Source organism: Molossus molossus, unplaced genomic scaffold (genome assembly GCF_014108415.1).
Source record: "Molossus molossus isolate mMolMol1 unplaced genomic scaffold, mMolMol1.p scaffold_m16_p_22, whole genome shotgun sequence".
In the NCBI taxonomy this organism is placed as follows: domain Eukaryota; kingdom Metazoa; phylum Chordata; class Mammalia; order Chiroptera; family Molossidae; genus Molossus; species Molossus molossus.
Genome location: NW_023425358.1, coordinates 24,645,043 through 24,663,300, shown reverse-complemented (window position 1 = coordinate 24,663,300; position 18,258 = coordinate 24,645,043). Strand labels below are relative to the sequence as shown.

Below are 18,258 nucleotides of genomic sequence, written 5' to 3'. Positions count from 1 at the left end.
GCACCGAGCATGCTCCTACAGCCAGAGAAAGAGAGGCACAGACAGACACCTGCAGCGACGGGCCAGGGACACATAGGGGGTGGCAGTCGTGGGACGGCCAGGGCGAGGGGTGGTGGACAGGTCATCGGGAGCGTCTAGCTCAAGGCAGTTTCTCAGCGGAAGGCAGCTCTGTGATCGCATCGTTAGCCCGGGTTAGGCGGCGCTCCCAGGGTGCACTGAGCTCAGACCGGCTTGCTCCCTCCGAGCACACTGCAAGGTCTAGGAAGACGGCGAGACTTGCAGACCGATGGCACCCACCTCTCTATTTCTGTTGTCACACTTGAACCCTCTCAGCCACCAAGGTGACTAAAGAGAGGCTAGGGGAGACCTCCCCCCGCCCCCTCCCTTCATTGGCCTGTCACCAGAGGGATGAGGTTTGATGCCCAAGTTCCTCCTCCTGGGCATGTGGGACATCCCTCTGATGTGGGCTCGGGGCCCGGGCATACCTGTGGCTGCCTGTAACGATAAAAGAGAAAGTCATATTTATAAATATTTTATTAATACATGATTATGGCAATAATTTCTCCAGCCTCCCCCCATCCCAGCGTATAAATTATTTTAAGAGGAGCTGCCGTCAGTCTGCCTGGGAGGCCTGCCTGATGATTTACTTACTATATATTCTACTGTGGAAGATTTCATAATAGGTTGCTCTAAAATCAGCTATTAAAAATTTCAAAGTCATATATAAATGTCTTTGCTTGGTGTCATAACAGATCATTTTGAAATATTCCATTAATCAGAGTTTTCTTTTTTCCCCCCATTAAATGATGTTCTCCATTCAGTGCGCCTGGCTTCCTTAACTTATTTTGAGAGTCCTGATTCTATTTTTATGCTTTTTGATCTGATGAGATTCATGCAATCATCTGGTGAGGAAGAAAAATGCCATTGGGCCAGCGCGGGGACTCAGCCTGCTGGGTGTGAATCCGGGCTGGCCTGCCGACCTCAGTTTCTTCCTCTATAATGTGGGGCTAATGATGGCACCCCGTTCATAGGCTTGTGAGGATTAAATGAATCAAGGCCAACGCACGTGGAACAAGGTCTTGGCTCATGGTGGGGGTGTTGGGGAATGGAGGCTCAGAGGAGGCATGTGAGTTACAGAGGGCACACAGCCTATGTTTCAGGGCGGGGTTTCGAAGCTTTCTGCTCTTCCTGCAAAGATTGCTCCACAGCCGAGACTTGGCAATGGGCCCTTCAGGTCAGTCCCTGCTCGGAAATTGACTGCTTTTCCTGGGCCCTGTGCTGAGTGCTTGTGGGTGTGATGGTGTCACTGCACAGCCTGGGGACAGCCTGGGGGGGATGGGGGAGTAAACTGAGGCCTGTCAGAGATTTGTCCACACCCCCAGGACACACAACCAAAGCCAGAGGAGAGCTGGGACCACGTGCTCACGCTCCGGCCAGCCTCTGGACCTCCCACCCCCAAGCCCTGTGCTGTGGCCTCTGCCCTCACAGGCTCCCAGAGGTCTGGCGATGCCACTTTTTCACGGGGGTGCCCTGAACTGATTTTACTCACAAAACTTTGGACACTACATGTGTGGGTGTTTTTTTCTCTGACATCATTCAATTCTTTTTTTAAGTTTTTTTTCTTTATTGATTTTAGAGAGAGAAAGGAAGGGAGAGGGAGAGAGATGGAAACATTGATGAGAGAGAACATCAGTTGGCTGCCTCCTGCATGCCCCGCACTGGGGATCGGGGCCACAACTTGGGCATGTGCCCAGACCAGGAATCGAACCGGCAACCTTGGTGCATGGGTCGATACTCAACCACTGACCCACACTGGCTGAGCTCAACCAATTCTTTAATTCTCCAGATAGACTCTAGGTGTCCTACGACTCAATCCAATTCTGATACTGCCTGGAGTTAGTACAGACCCCATAAGTTAAGGGCACAGTCCCATAAGACTGCCCGATTTCAGACACCAATGCACAGTATGGGCCCCTGTACTTTTAACCGACTGGCTATAAAGTCAGGGGGTTCCCACGAGCCCCTCCTCGGGTTTGATAATTTGCTAGAACAGCTCACAGAACTCAGGAAGTCACTTCACTCACTAGTACAGACTTATAACAAAGGAGGCAACGCGGGAACAGCCAGAGGGAAGAGGTGCGCAGGACAAGGCGTGTGGGGAGGGGCGGAGCTCCCATGCCCTCTCCAGGTGCCCCACCCTCCCAGCACCTCCATGTGTCCACCAACCCGGAAGCTCTTCAGACTCTGGCATTGAGGGTTATTTGTGAAGGTTTCATTTCATAGACATGATTGATTAAATCATTGACCGTTGGTGATTCATTCAGTCTCCAGCCCAGCTCTCTAAGTGGGGCTCAAACGTCCATCCCTCTAATCATGCCTTGGTCTTTCTGGTGACCAGCCTCCCAACCTGAAGCTCTTCAGGGTCCCCCAGCCACCTGTCATCTCATTAGCATATAAAAGACACTCTTAGCACCTCAGCGATTACAAAGGTTTTAGGAGCTGTGTGCCAGGGACCAGGACAAAGACCAAACAGGTATTTGTCACAGATGCCGAGCCCTGTGCAGCAGCCCCCAGACCAGCCAGCTCGCACCTCCACCCAGCTGCCTCTCAGGACGTGGAGCATTGATTCCCAGCGTCCTGGGCCAACCTGAAGGGGGCCAAGGCAGCAGGTGGGATGAGGCTGGATCGAGGCTCCTGACCCCAGGGGACTTTTCCTTTCCCTTGTCATTCTCTTCTCCCCACAGAAGGAGAAGCTATCACTGCCTCTTCTGAAAGTGTTCTTCCCTTTTTTTCTTTTTAAAAAATGTTTTTATTGATTTCGGAGAGAGGAAGGGAGAGGGAGAGATAGAAACATCAATGATGAGGGAAACACCGACCGGCTGCCTCCTGCACGCCCCCCGCTGGGAATCGAGCCCACAACCTGGGCATGTGCCCTGACGGGGAATGCAAATGGGATGATGCTGAATCCCCTGAGGCTCCGGCTGGGCATCTTCCTTTTTATTTCTGCTTTAAAAGTACATCAGCCCTGGCTGGTTTGGCTCAGCAGTTAGAGCGTCGACCTGAGGTCCAGAGAGACCCTGGTTCAGTTCCCACTAAGGGCACGTACCTCGGTTGCAGTTTGTCCCTGGCCCTGGTTGGGGCCGTGCAGGAGGCAGCCACTAGATGTGTCCCCTTCACGTCGATGTTTCTCTCTCTCTCTTCCTCTTTCTCCCTCCCGCTCTATCTGAACAACAACAACAACAAAAAATGGAGAAGTGTCCTCAGGTGAGGATAAAAAAAAAGTACATCAGTCCTTTGCCACCGAGCACATGTGGGGTGGCTTCAGGCTGATGGGGGCCCAGTCCCTCAGGTCACCACATTGTCCTAGCACATTCATGGTCCCTGCTCAGTTCAGCTTCTGCCCATGGAGACATCACACATGGCCTCAGCATGACTCCTTGGGTGTCCAATCCCGTTCCTTGCGAAATTTCATTGGCCCCCCTGCCCCACCCCCGACTCCTGAGTTCCTTCAGGGCTCTGCCACCGTGGCCTCCCCCACTCCCTTCTTGGTGACCTCAGCCCATATGATCTGGTGCACTTTATCCCAGGAGGCGTTTTGGCCGCATCCCTCTGGGCGGCTGGCTGGCTGCGGGGGCTCTGGCCGGAGGTGCCCTGGGCAGCCTCCAAGGCTGGGCCACACCTCGCCTTGGGATGTGGGGATGTTTTGGAGTCAGCCCATCCTGGGTTCAGATCTCAGTCCTGGGTTCAGATCTCAGCTTGGTCTTTTATGAGCTGTGTGTGACCGTGGCCACATCTGTGCGAGGGAGAGAGGCAGTGGGGGCTGCCTGGGGCCCCCCAAGTCTCAGTGCTGATAACCTCCCTCGGGCTGCCTCCCGTGCGCCGTGCACCGGCCAAGCGGCGCCTGGCTGAGCTGGTTCCTCATGTAGAGGCTGCTTCGAAGAGGTCGGGCACAGCTGACCTTTGGATCTTAGGAAGCGTGTTCGTATGGTGGCAGAGGGGCCGAGTTCCTCCCTCCCTCCGTACTCTGTCTCCACTGCCTTCCTGTCCCCTGGGCTGGCTGGCGGGAACAGGTCCCTTGGGAAGGCAGGGGGAGGGGCCCTGGGGGCTGGCTCCACATGGCAGGCAGAAAACCCTGGGTGATTTGCCATTGCAGCTGGTTTGCTGTTAACCAAGGCTCATGGCCCGGGCCATCCCTCCGGAGCCATCAGACAGCCATTCATCCAACCTCATGGTTTTTGTTTTTTTTTCCTTTGGCAACAAAGTGGCCCATGTTTCACATGGCAGCAAAGGATGCTCTCCGGAGCTCACGTGATAAGGAGAGAGTGAGGGCGGAGGGAAAAGCTGGGGCCCTGCAGTGGACAGGACTGGCTTGGAGTCTGGCTCTCCACTTCCTGGCTGTGTGACTCGACCTGTGCAAGGGATTCACCTTCACCTCCCCGGGCCTCAGCGTCTGCGTCTGCACCACGAGAATAGCCCATCCACCTACAGTCAGGATACAGTCAGATAAAGACGCGCTGCCCGGGCGCATAGGCACTCGGCAGCTGCCATTCGCGTCTCTCTGCAAAGCACGCCTGTGGTTGGTTGTCTCCGCTGGCGTAAAACCCGCCCCTGAGCCCTGGCTGCTGTGCCTCAGTTGGTTGGGCCTGGTCCCAGGCACCAAAAGGTTGCCTGTTTGATTCCCAGTTAGGGCACAAGCCCAGATTGGAGGCTTAATTCCCGGTGTGGGGTGTGCAGGAGGCAGCTGACTGGTGTTTCTCTCTCACATTGATGTTTCTCTATCTCTCTCATTTCCCCTCTCTCTAAAAAAATCAATAAAAATGTATCAAAATAAAAACTGGCATGGACCAAGAGGTCGCTGGTTCACTTCCCACTCAGGGCACATGCCTGGGTTTGGGGCTCAGTCCCCAGTAGGGGGTATGCAGGAGGCAGCCGATTGAGGCTTCTCTTTCATAGATGTCTCTCTCTCTCTCTCTCTAAAAAGCAATAAAAGCATATTTTAAAAACCTGCCTCTGAGGTGGGCCAGGTGGGGTCATTAGGCCCGTTCATGGGTGAAGAACCCAAGCCTCTAAGCCTCTAAGAGCTGAGGCTCCTTGCTAAGGGCACACGATGAAACTGCTGTGCTAATGCCTGTCAGGTTCAGAACTATCTCCGTCCAATCTCCAGTCTTCCTTCCTCCATCTGGAAGGTCATCTGCTAAACAGAACAGAGGCAGGAGAGCTCACAGTCGAGGCTAAAGGCCAGGCCTCTGGGACCAGGGTGACCTGTGTTCTCCTTCGTCATTAGTGGGTGTCCTGACCTCTGGGACTCAGTCTGCTCATCTCTAAAATGGGGGCGATGATAGTGCCTGCCTCCTAGGGTTCTGGAGGCTTACATAATTTAATATCAATATATTGTATAAAGTTCTATCATTGTTATGATTATGATTATGGTTATGATTAGAGCATCAGTCCATCATCCAGGGGAGTTCCCTTTGGTGAAGCTGGATTCTGCAAGGTTAGGCTGGTCTCGAATCCTCTCCCATCCCTGTGGTCCCGCTGCTGTAAGAGATGATGTATACTTTTCCTGGAAAGTCTGAGGCTATTTGTCACTCTGCCTGCTGTCCACCATTACTTCACAAAAATGACAATAATGTTCAGAATCCAAAAGAGCAACAAGGATAAGCAGTGTCTGCCTTGATGGCCGTGTCGCGTGGCTTTCATTTTTCTCGGAGGGCCGGCAGGTTTATTTGTCTTTCACTAAATGTGCCCGTCTGCTTGCTGCTGACCCCATTGCCTAACGTCTGACGCAGCCAGGCCCATATATAACCCACGGAGAGGCTGCGTAATGGGCTGACGAAGGGAGGCTGCCAATCAGCCCAGCAAGTCCCCGCGTGCCCTAATAAAGACGTCAGGCCCCAGATGGATGGGGCTGTAACTCGGGGAGCCCAGAGGGGACTGCAGGAAGGAGAGGCAACAGCAATAATGACAAAGGCCCAGCTCCCCGCTTTCTGCTGGGGCACCTCAACATCCAGCAACCAGGGCAGTCCGTCCAAGGATAGGAGGAGGTGGCCAGATGCTCCCCTCGTTGGGACAGGACCCCGTGTGCCAAAGGCCTGTGGGAATAGCAACAGTGACGCCCTCCATGTAACACAATGTCCACATATTCAAATGACACTCTGTGAAGTGTTTTATTGTTTTTATTGTCTTAAAGCTACTGCATATACAAAACTCTGAAGCTGTGTTCCTTTGAGAAATGGAAACAGTGTAGAAGAATACAGAATGAACAAAAGTCTCTCCTCACCCCCCAGATCCCTCTGCCCTCTGAGGTCACCATTGTTACATTGTTATTTAAAAGTGACATTTGTTACCACAGAAGGGCCCATACTGATACACTGCTGTTAACTGAAGCCCATAGTTTACAGGAGGGCTCACTCTCGGAGTCGGACGTTCACTGGGTGTTGACAGACGTGTATCACGGATCCTCCATGACGGGATCACACAGGATAGTGTCACTACCCTGACAGGCTGGATTTTTTTCTGTTACACTTTTTGACTGGAAGTAATTTAGACTCACAGGAAGCTGAGTCCCACGAGCTTTCCCCACGCAGCATTGCACACAGCTGGAGCAAGTGCGTGATGAACTGTGGGAAACAGACATGGCTATGTGACTGCAACCTGACTACAGGCTTATCTTCAGGCCTTCAAGACGGCAGTCAGCTGTCAGCTACCTCTGTGCACACACCACGCACGTGGTTGGGTGGTGTTTACACAGATGGGTCCACACCGTCTCCTAGCCCTTTGCTCTCTTCGTCTCACGGCGCGTCTTCCACACTTTGCCCTCGCGTCACAACGATGTCCTGGTTCTCTTTGTGGACAGAAGAACGTGCCTGCTATGGGTGGGCCTGCACCTAGGTAGCAGTTCTGCTGATCATTCAGGTCGTTTCCTGCTCCTTGGTGTTCTCCCCCGGCCCCCTTTATTGATTTCAGAGAGAGAGGTAGGGAGAGGGAGAGAGAGATAGAAACATTGATGAGAGAGAACACTGATTGGTCCCCTTCTGCATGCCCCCTACTGGAGATTAGGCCCATAACCTGGGCAAGTGCTCTGACCAGGAATCGAACTGGTGACCTCTTGGTGCATGGGTTGATGCTCAACCTCTGAGCCACACTGGCTGGACACTCCTTGGTGTTCTAAACCATGCACATTGAGCATCCTTGTTTTGGAGGTTGTACATACAAGGGAGCGTTTTGGGGGCGTGGTTTCTGGACATGGACCTGCTGGGTCAAAGGTTTGAGGTTCCTATGAGTGTGATCTGGTTTACGTGGGTTGGCTCATCTCACCCCCTCATGCCTGTGGGTTAGGCACTGCTGTTATCATTCCTGTTTGTGGGTGGGGAAACCCAGGCTCAGAGAGGTGAAGGCACTAACTCGGGGTCACACAGCTCTACGCGGCATGAAGCTGACCTTCTGCCTACCGTGTGCTATGTCACTGAGGGTCTGAGGAAGGCTTGGCACTTCAAAATGGACCTGCACCCTCCACTTTGGGGATGCCATCTCTGTCCACCACCCCAAGACAGACGCTTGGCCTGTCCTCCTCTCTTCCGAGCTCTCCTTTGTCTCCATACGAAAAGCAGGCGGGCTGGGGGGCAGAGCTAGTCCTCCGTCTGGTGGTTGGCAGTTCCTCGCTGCCACTCAGCACTGTCTCACTCATCTGCAACCAGGAGGGGCTTCTCGCCCTCCCCCCCCCCCCAGCTGCAGCCTGGCTCTCATGAAACGACCTACACACTGGCCACAAGGTGTTCAGAGCTCAGAACACATGTGCCTCCCTCCATTTTCCCCAGCAGCACCGATTGGGGTTGGTGTCTGGGCTCCAGCTGGTGGGACCAGCCTTGCTTATTTCTTCAGGCTCTGGGTTAAGAAATATCAGGAGTTATTGAGTCAGAAGGAGCAGGACACCCGCGGTCTGGGCGTCGATGGCTCCTCTGTGCAGAGGACCTCGGGTGGCAAGCTCAGCTTCTCAGAGCCTCTACCTGCCCAGGGGAGACCTCGGTGCCGATGGCAGAAGCCAGGGACCACCTCTCATCTGTCTGGCCCTGAGAACCTCCCTGCACGGGTGGAGAATCCATGGGCTGAGACTGGCAGGCCTGAGCCCCTCTTTGTACAGGGCAGGGCCAAGGTCCGGACAGGGGACGGACTTGCTCGGGGTCACACAGAGAGGCAGTGGGGAAGGGGACTAGAATCCGAGTCTCGGCTCCTGGGCCGTTGCCATGCTTATTCTTCTGAGCCCTCCTTCAGCCCATCTTCCTCCTTCTCTCTTCCCTCTCTTCTTTTCTTCTCCCTTCCCTTCCTTTACGTCTCCCCTAGTCTCTCTCTCTCCACTTCCTCCTCCTGTCCTGTCTTTCTTCTATGCCTATTGGACAACAGGTCTTCAGCTACCTGCTGGGAGGCCGACCTCAATGTTCAAGATGGTTTCAGTCTGATCAATGGAGATTGACCTAGAAAAGTGCCTTGGTGATGCCAAGAAAAATTCTAGACAGGATACACCCCGTGGTGAGAATGGTCAGCCCCACCCAAGGGGTCCAGCTGAGGAGCATTGGGGAAGGTGCTCCACGCAGGGGAACCCCAGTGAGCGAAGGTGCGGGGGCTTGAGCAAGGCCTGGGGCCTCTGTGTTTTCATCTGCACGGAACCAGCATCAAGACCCCTGCGCTGGTCCCGAGGGACTTCAGCGGGCTCTGGTTAAGAGAGGATTAGCACCCTACAGCTTGGAGATTTCACTGATCTGTCCTTGGACCCAGCAGCCCCGAGGCCTGTCTCCCCGGGGGCCCAGCCCCACCCTCCTGCTTTCTGTGGCCGCGGCCCCACAGCCTGCACCTTCCCCCAGCTGGTGGCTTGGCTCCCTGCCCCACAGCTGGGGCAGCCAGGCCTATTCTGGGCCACAGCAAGGATTTATTCTTTGTTTTCTAAGCATATTGAATTCATTCATTAAGATGGAATGGCTGCTCTGGGATGGAAACAATTATATTTTTTAAAAAATGCAGAACCCTGAAGTGGCCAATGCTAGACAGCATCACTCCCTGGGAGCCCCACACCCAGAGGGCCAGGTGGGACACGGGAGGGGACCAGGTTTCAGACTGACCAAGCCACTCACTCACTGGCTGGCTCTGTGAAATCCTTTCCTTTCTTCTTGGCCTCTGTTTCCCACAAACAGTAAGAGCAGCTGACATTAGTCCAGTGCTGACTACCAGGCTGACAAAGAGCTCTGGCCATCTCAACAGTCCCATGGAGTAGGTGCTATTATCCCATTTTTTAGATGAGAAAACTGAGGCTCAGAGAGGTGGAAAGATGTGGCTGTTGGGGTGGACTAGGTGCTCTCTGGGGCTCTTTCCATCTTGATCACCAGGGACGCCATTAACATGTTGTTGGAGGAGAGGTAGCAATGGCTCAGTGAAAACGCCAGTGTAAATGTCTTGACTCGCTGTTCGGAGACAGAGCATGACTATACTCTACTACTGCTGCTGCTGCTGCTGGTGGTGGTTATGGTGGTGGTGATGAAGAAGATGATGATGATTGTGGTGATGGAGATGATGGTGATGATGGTGATGGTGATGATGGTGATGGTGATAGTGATGGTGGTGATGATGGTGATAGTGATGGTGGTGATAGTGATGGTGATGATGATGGTAATAGTGATGATGGTGGTGATGAAGATGATGATTATGGTGATGATAGTGGTGATGAAGATGATGATGGTGATGATGATGATAATGATGAAGATGATGATGGTGATGGTGGTGATGATGATGACAGTTATGATGAAGAAGATGATGGTGATGTTGATGGTAGTGATGGTGATAATGGTGATAATGGTGATAATGGTGATAGTGATGGTGATAAAGATAATGATGATTATGGTGATGGTGGTGATGATGATGACAATTATGATGAAGATGATGATGTGATGATGGTGGTGATGGCATTATTAACTTATATTTACTGAACATCTCCTCCCTGCCAGGCATTATTTAAAAGCCTTGAATGGATTTTTCCATTTAATCCCCATAACCCTATATGTAGGTTATACCCATTTTATGGATGAGTCAGTGGAGGTTCAGAGAGATAAAGTAAGTTTTCTAAGATCATGGACCGGGGAAGGAGAGGAGTTATGTCTTTAAAGCCTGCCCCCCTATTCTTTAAGCCATGTTATGGTGCATGGTGATGGCATCCTCGATAAATAGAGTTAGTAAGTGTACTTTTTGTATGGTTGTTACATTGATGAGGTTAAATGCTTAGCAAAGGGTCAGGCACATGGTGAGCACTCAGGAACTACCAGCTATTTCCTTCAAAGGGGACAGTTTGATAGGTTGAGTGGCCTCTCCTCAGCCTTCCTTAGTGAGGGACACTTGAATGTGAAAAGAGCAGTGGGCAGGGAGCCAGCCAGGGTTGGGTTTGGTCCTGGCTTCTACCTTGCTGGCTGTGTGGCCTCCGACAAGTCACTCACAGCGTTGCTGCTGGTCCCACCCTCAAGCCTTTGCGCCTGTAGTTCCACCGGAGTGATGAGCGATAGTGACCCCTTTGGCTGAGGTCTCCATGATGACTCTGCTCCTCAGCTCAGATCACCTGCTCTGGGGACACTCCCAGGCAGCTTCATACCCACTGTCTTATTTTATCCTGAAAATAACCCTTTGGGAGAGGAGCCACCCATTTGATGATACAGGAACTGAGGCTCAGAGAGGTGAGATCAAATTAGTTCAGGAGACCCCTACCCAGACTCCCCTCTTCTTGTACATTTCCAATGCACGTCGGCATACTCAAAGTTCTGAGAAACCTTGCAGGAAAGCAGCCCATTTTGCTAGGTTCAATCTGAGACTGCCCCACCTGACTTATCCAGCAAACCCTCTTTTTTCCAGCACACCTGCTCATATTCCCCGGAGCACTGGGGACGGTCTCTGTGCTGTGTCGCCAGCTGTTAGGTCGTGGGCAGTGATTCCTGTTGGATCATGAGCAACTCAGCAGCAATTTATAGATGCTTGGTCTTCCAGGGAACACTGACTGTGCAGATGAACAAAGGCCCTGGGGCAGATGGCAACTTTCTGCCAGGTTTGTGGGGGCAGCATGGCACCTGGGACAGTGGGAATAGGAAGGAGCCATAAGAAGCAGGAAGAGATTTGGCATTCTGACCTCTAAGAGAGTTGCATTTTCCAATAGAACTTTGCTGGATGTCCCTGGGCAGAAATCTGAATGGGATCATCGTTATGAGCTGACATTTAGTGGGCAGATCCTTTGCTAAGTGATCTGCACACGTAACCTCACTGAGGCCTCACAGGAACTCGGTGGGAGTAGATTGCCATTTTGCGAAGAGGACACCGAGGTTCAAAGAGGAGACATGACTTCTCCAACATCACACTGCTTCCGGCAGTGCAGGTGGGGTCTGGACCCCGGCAGTCTGTCTCTGGGGCATGGCTTTTTCTTGTAGCATCTACAGCCCTTTAGGCTTATCTCTTCCCTGCAGGTGGCCCCTTCTTCCCAGGCCTCGGAATCGTAACCTCGGTGTGAAGAAATGTGTAGCAGATACACCAGCTGTATAAATAAGTCACATAATGTTCGGGAATTCAGCAACAGCACGGCTGTTGTTGGGAAGAGAACTAACTTGGTTATTAACAAATATGGGAGGCCACAGTAATGGATACAGTTGAACTCATGGTGCACGGGGAAAACAGTCATGTCATTTTTTCCCCTCTCGCTCTCATTTTGTATTGAGCACAAAGGGGATTTGCAGGTGGATTTGAGCAGCTCACTAACAGAAGTGCCATTACTCCCACCTACTCTTTTATTTTTCCTCTGTCTCATTTCTCCTTTGTTCACACTCTCTGTTCAAATCCCAGCCTGTCTCTTATGGGCAGAGTGGCCTTGGGCAATGGACGCAGGTACCATGGTCTGCCCAGGTCACCTGGTGAGTTGAGGTCACCTTCAGCTAAACCAGTATTTTCTAAACTAGTGTCTCATGGGACATCAGACCTGCAAGATCCTCTATAAATGCATTCTGAGGCCAAGTGAGTCTGAAAGGAACATGCCCTTCTTGGAGATCTATACGATATACTTTAAAGGCTCAGAGAAGTCCTGCATTTAAGAAGCTTGTTTCATCAAGCAGTGGAAAAAAAAAGATATGATACAGGATTAGTTTTTTTCCCCAGTTTCACTGATGACTATTCCTTGCAGTGACAGCTCTGGGAGCCCCGGTTGTGTGTGTGGCCACTCTGCCCGGCTCAAGGCCCTTTCTGCCACCCGGAGGGCTGCAGACACAGCCCTGCCCTTGGCCGCACATGGGCTGGACGGAGTCAGCCTTGCCCCAGATGTGCCGCTGGTTTCTGAGGAATAGACAAAGACGCCAAGAAGGAAGAGCGAATCAAGACCTTGGTGTCCTGCCCTGGCTGGTTTGGCTCAGCGGTTAGAGCGGCGGCCTGCGGTCCAGAGAGACCCGGGTTCGGTTCCCGCGAAGGGCACATATCTCGGTTGCAGTTTGTCCCCGGCCCTGGTTGGGTCATGCGGGAGGCAGCCACTCGATGTGTCCCTTTCCCGTCGATGTTTCTGTCTCTCTCTCTCTCTCTCCCTCCCACTGAACAAAAAATGAAAAAATGTCTTCGGCTGAGGATAAAAAGAAAAAGACCTTGGTTTTCTTTCAGAGAAGGGCAAACCAAACTAAACCAAATCTTACTGAGCAGTCAGCCTCTGAAGACCCTCTCTCAGTCTTAGCACCTTAGATGGGTAGTGCTGCTGAGACAGGGGTTCAAGGGCAAGACGTGTGTGTGGGAGGTGATCCCAGGCAGCACCAGAAGGGGTGTGAGGAAGGGAAGTCGGGGAGGAAGGCAGCCACAAAGGACAAATTATCAAGCCAGCTACCACTGTGGGCAACTGAGGCGCCATCCCTCTGGGAACCTCTGGAGGGCAGCATAGAGCATGTGTGGTGGGTTGTCCCACCCAGAGGATGTTACCTTCAGTCACTGGTCGTAGGTGGGGATGTTAATTCGGCAGCACTTGGACCTTGCCCCATGCGTGAACAAATGCCTGTATGAAAGAATGTCCTCAGCAGGAAGAGCTGAGGGGTATGTGGTGGAGCAGTGGGCTCTGCTCCTGCCCCACCCCACCATGTTGTCATCTGAAGTCTCCCTATTTCTTTTTGACCTGACCTATAGCCACGTATATACTCAAGCTCAGTTTAAAATGGAACATATGGAGGTACTGGAGCTGCCCCTAACTCTATGCCACTGGCCTGGGGGTCAGGGGACCTAGACGCAAGTTCCAGCTCACTTGCTCGTATGCTGTGTGACTCAGCGCAGGGCAGTATCCCTTTCTGGGCCTCAGTGGCCTCTACTACAGAATCAGGCTTAACAACGCTCAGCCCGCAGACCTTGCAAGGCAGTTGGAGACCAGCCACGGTCACACAACCTTCCTCCCCCTCAACGTAGACACGCTCAGGTGTGCCTACTCCAGGCATAGCGAGATGCACGGACCATTTGTCACCAAGAATATAATAGAATCGTTGTTTGCAAATAACTTTAAAATATGGAACAGAGTCAAGCATGGGTGGTCCTATCATACACGCACGGTACTTATATGAATCCAGTCGTAGCTGTAAAGGGATATGTGAGGCCGGTGACAGACACGTATTTTGTCACATGTCACGGCCCCTGGGACAAGCTGCCCATCCACACTGGTGTCCCACGGGAGGGAGAGCTTGCTGAGTGGAAGTGTGGCATCTCGCTGTCATATTGTACATCACAGGCAACTTAAGGGACATTTTAAGGGCACTTGACTTAAAGGGCACTTTCACCTTCAACTCTGCCTTTGGAATGATAGATACCCCCTTGGGAGAAGAGGCCCGTCCGCATGACGCCATGCTTAGGGTCTTGAGTGCTGGAGCCAGGAGACCCGAGTTCAAATCCTGCCTCTGCTGCTTACCAGCTGCACCATCCTAGAACGTCACCCTCTCTGAGGCTCCTTTTTCTCTTAAGTCAGTGGGGATATTAGTACTGAACTCGCGGGGTTGCAGGGAGGATTCAAGATTTCCTCTGTTATCCTGTTGGGTGTCTCTAATTCTTTTTCTTCAGTGGGCGAGACAGGAGGGGTGACAGGTGGGGTGCCGGGAAGCATTCCTACCAGTCATCACATGTCCTGGGTGACGCACGCGGAAGAAGAGGTGGAGGACCCCTAGGTCACATGGAAGGAAGCCGATCACAGAGCTGAACCGCGTGTGAACGGAGACAGAGGAACCCATGGGCTGGATTCAGCGCACGGCCCAGCCTTCGGGAACCTGGGAGCAGAAGATGCATTTTCCCCGTCAAGTTCCCTGTGTGTCTCCTGGATTTCACCAGCAGGATTCTGCTCAGTGTTTGGAAATATCCCCCTTAAATCAGGCAGGACTTAGGGAGTCCTGTTGAGTCCTTTCACCCCCCCTCCTCACAGACAGACATTGTCAATTCCCTTCGTGGCTTCTCTCCAGCTCTGCGGGGCGACGGAAGGTCACTGCAGGTGGGGTGTGGGAGACCGTTAGAGAGTGGTGGTGGACGCTGAGGGTGCAGGAGAGGGACAGGACATCGCCCACCACGACAGTTCCCGCCTATTTAATTTGCTTTCAACGTCCAGCCCAGGGAGAAGCACGTCTCATTCAGGGCTAATAGCCTTTAATGCCTGTCTTTCTTTTTAACAAAGAGAGCAGACCTCTGGCTCCCTGGTAACTGTATCCAATTAGATTCTAATGATTTCTGGGCTCATGTTGTATCTATTTCTACTTTCTATTTGTGACAAGTGATAATGGGGTTGGTTTGCAAACAGGCCCCTGTCCACAGACGGCAAGAGAGACCCAAGAAAGAGGCAGACCACTCCCAACTGGTCGGTGGCTGGGTTGAAAAGCAAGGGGACATGAGACGTGTCGTGGGCAGCCTCAAGGCGAGCAGGTCTCCCAGCACACTTTGCGGAATCTTAAAAGTTTCTGTAGAAGCCTAAGGAGTTCCGTTTTCAGGCCAGATGGTCTCATCAACCCCTTACGCTCTCAAGGCTGGGTCCTTGGAACGGCTTCGAGTGTGGGGAAGGTGGGCAGGGGCACATTCCAAGGACAGAGGAGGGGGTGGGAAGCCTCCGATTGCCCAGGGCCAACTCATAGGTCAACTGGTGGTCACATTCTGCCAGTGACCTCCTCCAACAAATGGGTTCTCGTTTAAATGAGTGCTATAACATTTCCTTTTACAATGTATTTAAGAAAAAGCCCTGGCTGGTTAGGCTCAGCAGTTAGAGCATTGGCCTGTGGATCAGAGAGTCATGGGTTTGATTCCGGCCAAGGGCATGTACCTCGGTTACGGTGCATCCCTGGCCCTGGTCAGGTTGTGTAGGAGGCAACCAATCAATATGTCTCTCTCACATCGATGTTTCTCCCTCCCCCTGCCCCCACCAATCTATCTAAAGATAAATGGAAAAAATATCCTAGGGTGAGGATTAAAAAAAAGATGAGAAAAAGATAAGAGAGTCCATTTAAAAGAAAAGTGCTCTCTAGGGTCACAGGGATGTGGAAAATTTCCTAAAGGTGGTATTGGAAGGATTGATTTGGAGGAAATAGTTTTCCACTTAGTATGAGTCTGATTTCTGGAGACTTCTCTGGGTCAGTTTCCTCATTTATAAAATGGGAATACTAATACTGCTTTTGGGGACTCTTGTGACAATTTAATGAGGATGAGGATGATGATGATGATGAGACAATTTAATGAGGATGAGGATGATGATGATGATGAGTATTGAGCCTTTTCCACACGTCATGCCAGGAATTCCAACGTGGACTTTCTGACTCCAAAAGCCATAAGCTGAACAAAGATGACATGTTGACTAAGATGGGGTCAAGGCGTGACACCTGTTATCATCACCACCATCACCTTACCATTTTTTAAAGTGGCAGGACTTTTTTAGTAGCCATGTTACCTCTCTGAATATCAGTTTCATCATCTGTAAAAAGAGAATAATCTGTAAAACGGAGGTAGTAAGACGATGTTTTCGTGATGATCAGCATTGAGTCACTGGCGATAGAAGGATCTCAATGAGCAGTGGTGATCTGTGGCCGGGGCCAGAGCCCCCCCCCCCCCCCCACTTTGGGTGGTGTCATAGTCCCATAAAGTCTTTTTCCAAATTTCCTAGTTTGCCTGAAGCCAGGTGGATTCTTCCAGATAGCTGCTTGAAGAATTGGGCCCCCGTGGTCTCTTTCCGATGGACATGAAATCTCCATTGGCAGTTCTTATTTCAAAGACAGAAACACATTTATGGGAAGATAAGATATGGGAGAAATTTATTTAAGGATGGCACTGTTAATTGTTTTAATACATCATTTACTTTTTAAAATTTTGGATTACAAAATTAGTACACAACCACTGTAGAAAATTTGGAAAATACAGAATGCCCCGACCCAGCTGTGATTGTTTATATTTGGAGGTATCTTTTTATTGTTTTTTTACAGCAGTTTGGAGTAATTTACACAGTTGACATCATACCATCAGTTTTCTAGTTTGCTTTTCCCTTAACATTGTAGGCATTGTAGGTGTTGTACAACATCTTTGTTGCTGATCTTTAATGTCCTTACAGTCGTCCATAGAGTAGCTCCCATTGCGTCTTCAACCTCAGTTGGTTACTCCCCTCCCCTCTTCACATTCCAGCCGCCTATCCTCCTTGGCATTTCTCAAACACATGATACTTGTTTGTGCCTCAGGGCCTTTGCACTGTCTCCTTCTACTTCGAGAGTTCTTCCTGGTTCTTTACGTGGCCAGCTCCTTCTTTCCTTTCCTAACCCAATTCAAATATCACATCCTCAGATGAAGTCCTCTCTGACCACCACAGACCCATAGCAACTCCCTTGGTTTGTCTTGATCTCAGCACCCTGTTTTATTTTTTTAAAGAAAAAAATAACTTTATACTTTTATGACCTGAAGTTATCTTGTTATCTGTTTGCTTGCTTATTGTTTCAGCCCCTCATAGACCGTAAGCTCCACCAGGACAGGCACCTTGTCTGTCTTGGTCATCACTGATTTCCCAGTGGCTAACACAGTGCCGGTCACACAGTAGGAGCTCAGTAAATATGCAGTGAATACGTGGATGGCTGGATGGGTGGACTGTGGCCGAGTGGGTGGTTGAATGGAAGGTGGGTAGGTGGGTGGCAGGAGGCGGTGGATGGTGGATGGTTGAATCAGTGATTACGTGGGTAGATGAATCATACTTTTATTGACCATTCCCTAGTTCCACATTTAGAGTGTTCCCGGGATATTTTTAATTGCTTTCAAAAAGTGAACAACGCAAATGGCAAGGAAGGAGCATAAACACGTTTCTTGGGAACTCTGACTCCTTCCCAGGGGCCCTCGCTAGGGACCCAGGCCTGGGCAGTTAACCAGTTTTTGCTAAGAGTAGATGGCCTGGGGGTGGGAGGTGCTGAGAGTCTCCCACGTTCTCCTGGACGCCCCCCTACCCGTGCCCAGGACCTCATACTTCTGTTTGTCCCTCGTGCAGTGGGTCGGAAGCAGTTCATGCGGTTTGAGTGGGCAAACCACGCAGCCGAGGCCCTGGGCTGTGAGTACGAGGAGCTGAACACGGCCACCTTCAAGCACCACCTGCGACAGATCATCGAGCAAGTGACAGCTGGGCGGAGCCGCCGGCCCCTCGAGGAGGAGGAGACCAGCTCAGGTACCGACGTGCGGCCTCTCTGGGTGCGCAGGGTGCCCTGTGGGCCAGCTGCTGAGGACACATCAGCATTCTGCCACCTGCTCATGGGGGACTTAATGAGGGGCTCCTACGTGCAGACCTCCTGGGTGCAGGGAAGGCAGTGAGCGGAAATGGGCGTGGCTCCCACCTGCAGGGTGCCTATGGTCACAGGGTTCTGTCTGAGGGTCACAAAGGCTGCTGAAACCCGGGGCCTGTGCTGTGGAGAGGGGACTCTGTCGGAGCAGAAGGAGGCCAGGAGGCTGGAGTGGTTGGGAGGATAGGAGGAAGTGACTGTAGGGCAGGCGGAGTCAGCTCGCAAACTACTCTGTCACCAGGATTTTACTGTGAGACCGATGAGGAGCCGGGGAGGGCCCGGGCAGGGGAACAAGCCGGGGAACAGCATGCTGTGACCTGTTCGTCATGAAGTACAGCCTGGAGGAAAGCTGGGGAGTGAGGGGGAGAAGGCAGAGCACTTAGGAACCTTGTGACAGTCACCTGGTGCGACGGTGGTGGTTGGACAGCGGAGGGGTGGTGGAGACGGGGCAGGTGACGGTGTT

At 51.8% G+C, this 18,258-nt stretch overlaps 1 protein-coding gene across 1 annotated transcript in view; it reads left to right on the top strand.

The window, feature by feature from the left end:
- MYO18B (myosin XVIIIB) overlaps positions 1–18,258 on the top strand; it is a gene marked incomplete at its 5' end in the record, with an annotated part of 230,771 nt that overhangs the window by 45,818 nt on the left and 166,695 nt on the right. Inside the window, one exon of the mRNA XM_036277288.1 lies at positions 17,510–17,683. Coding sequence (XP_036133181.1) covers positions 17,510–17,683 — 174 coding nt within the window. The remainder of the gene's footprint in view (positions 1–17,509; positions 17,684–18,258) is intronic.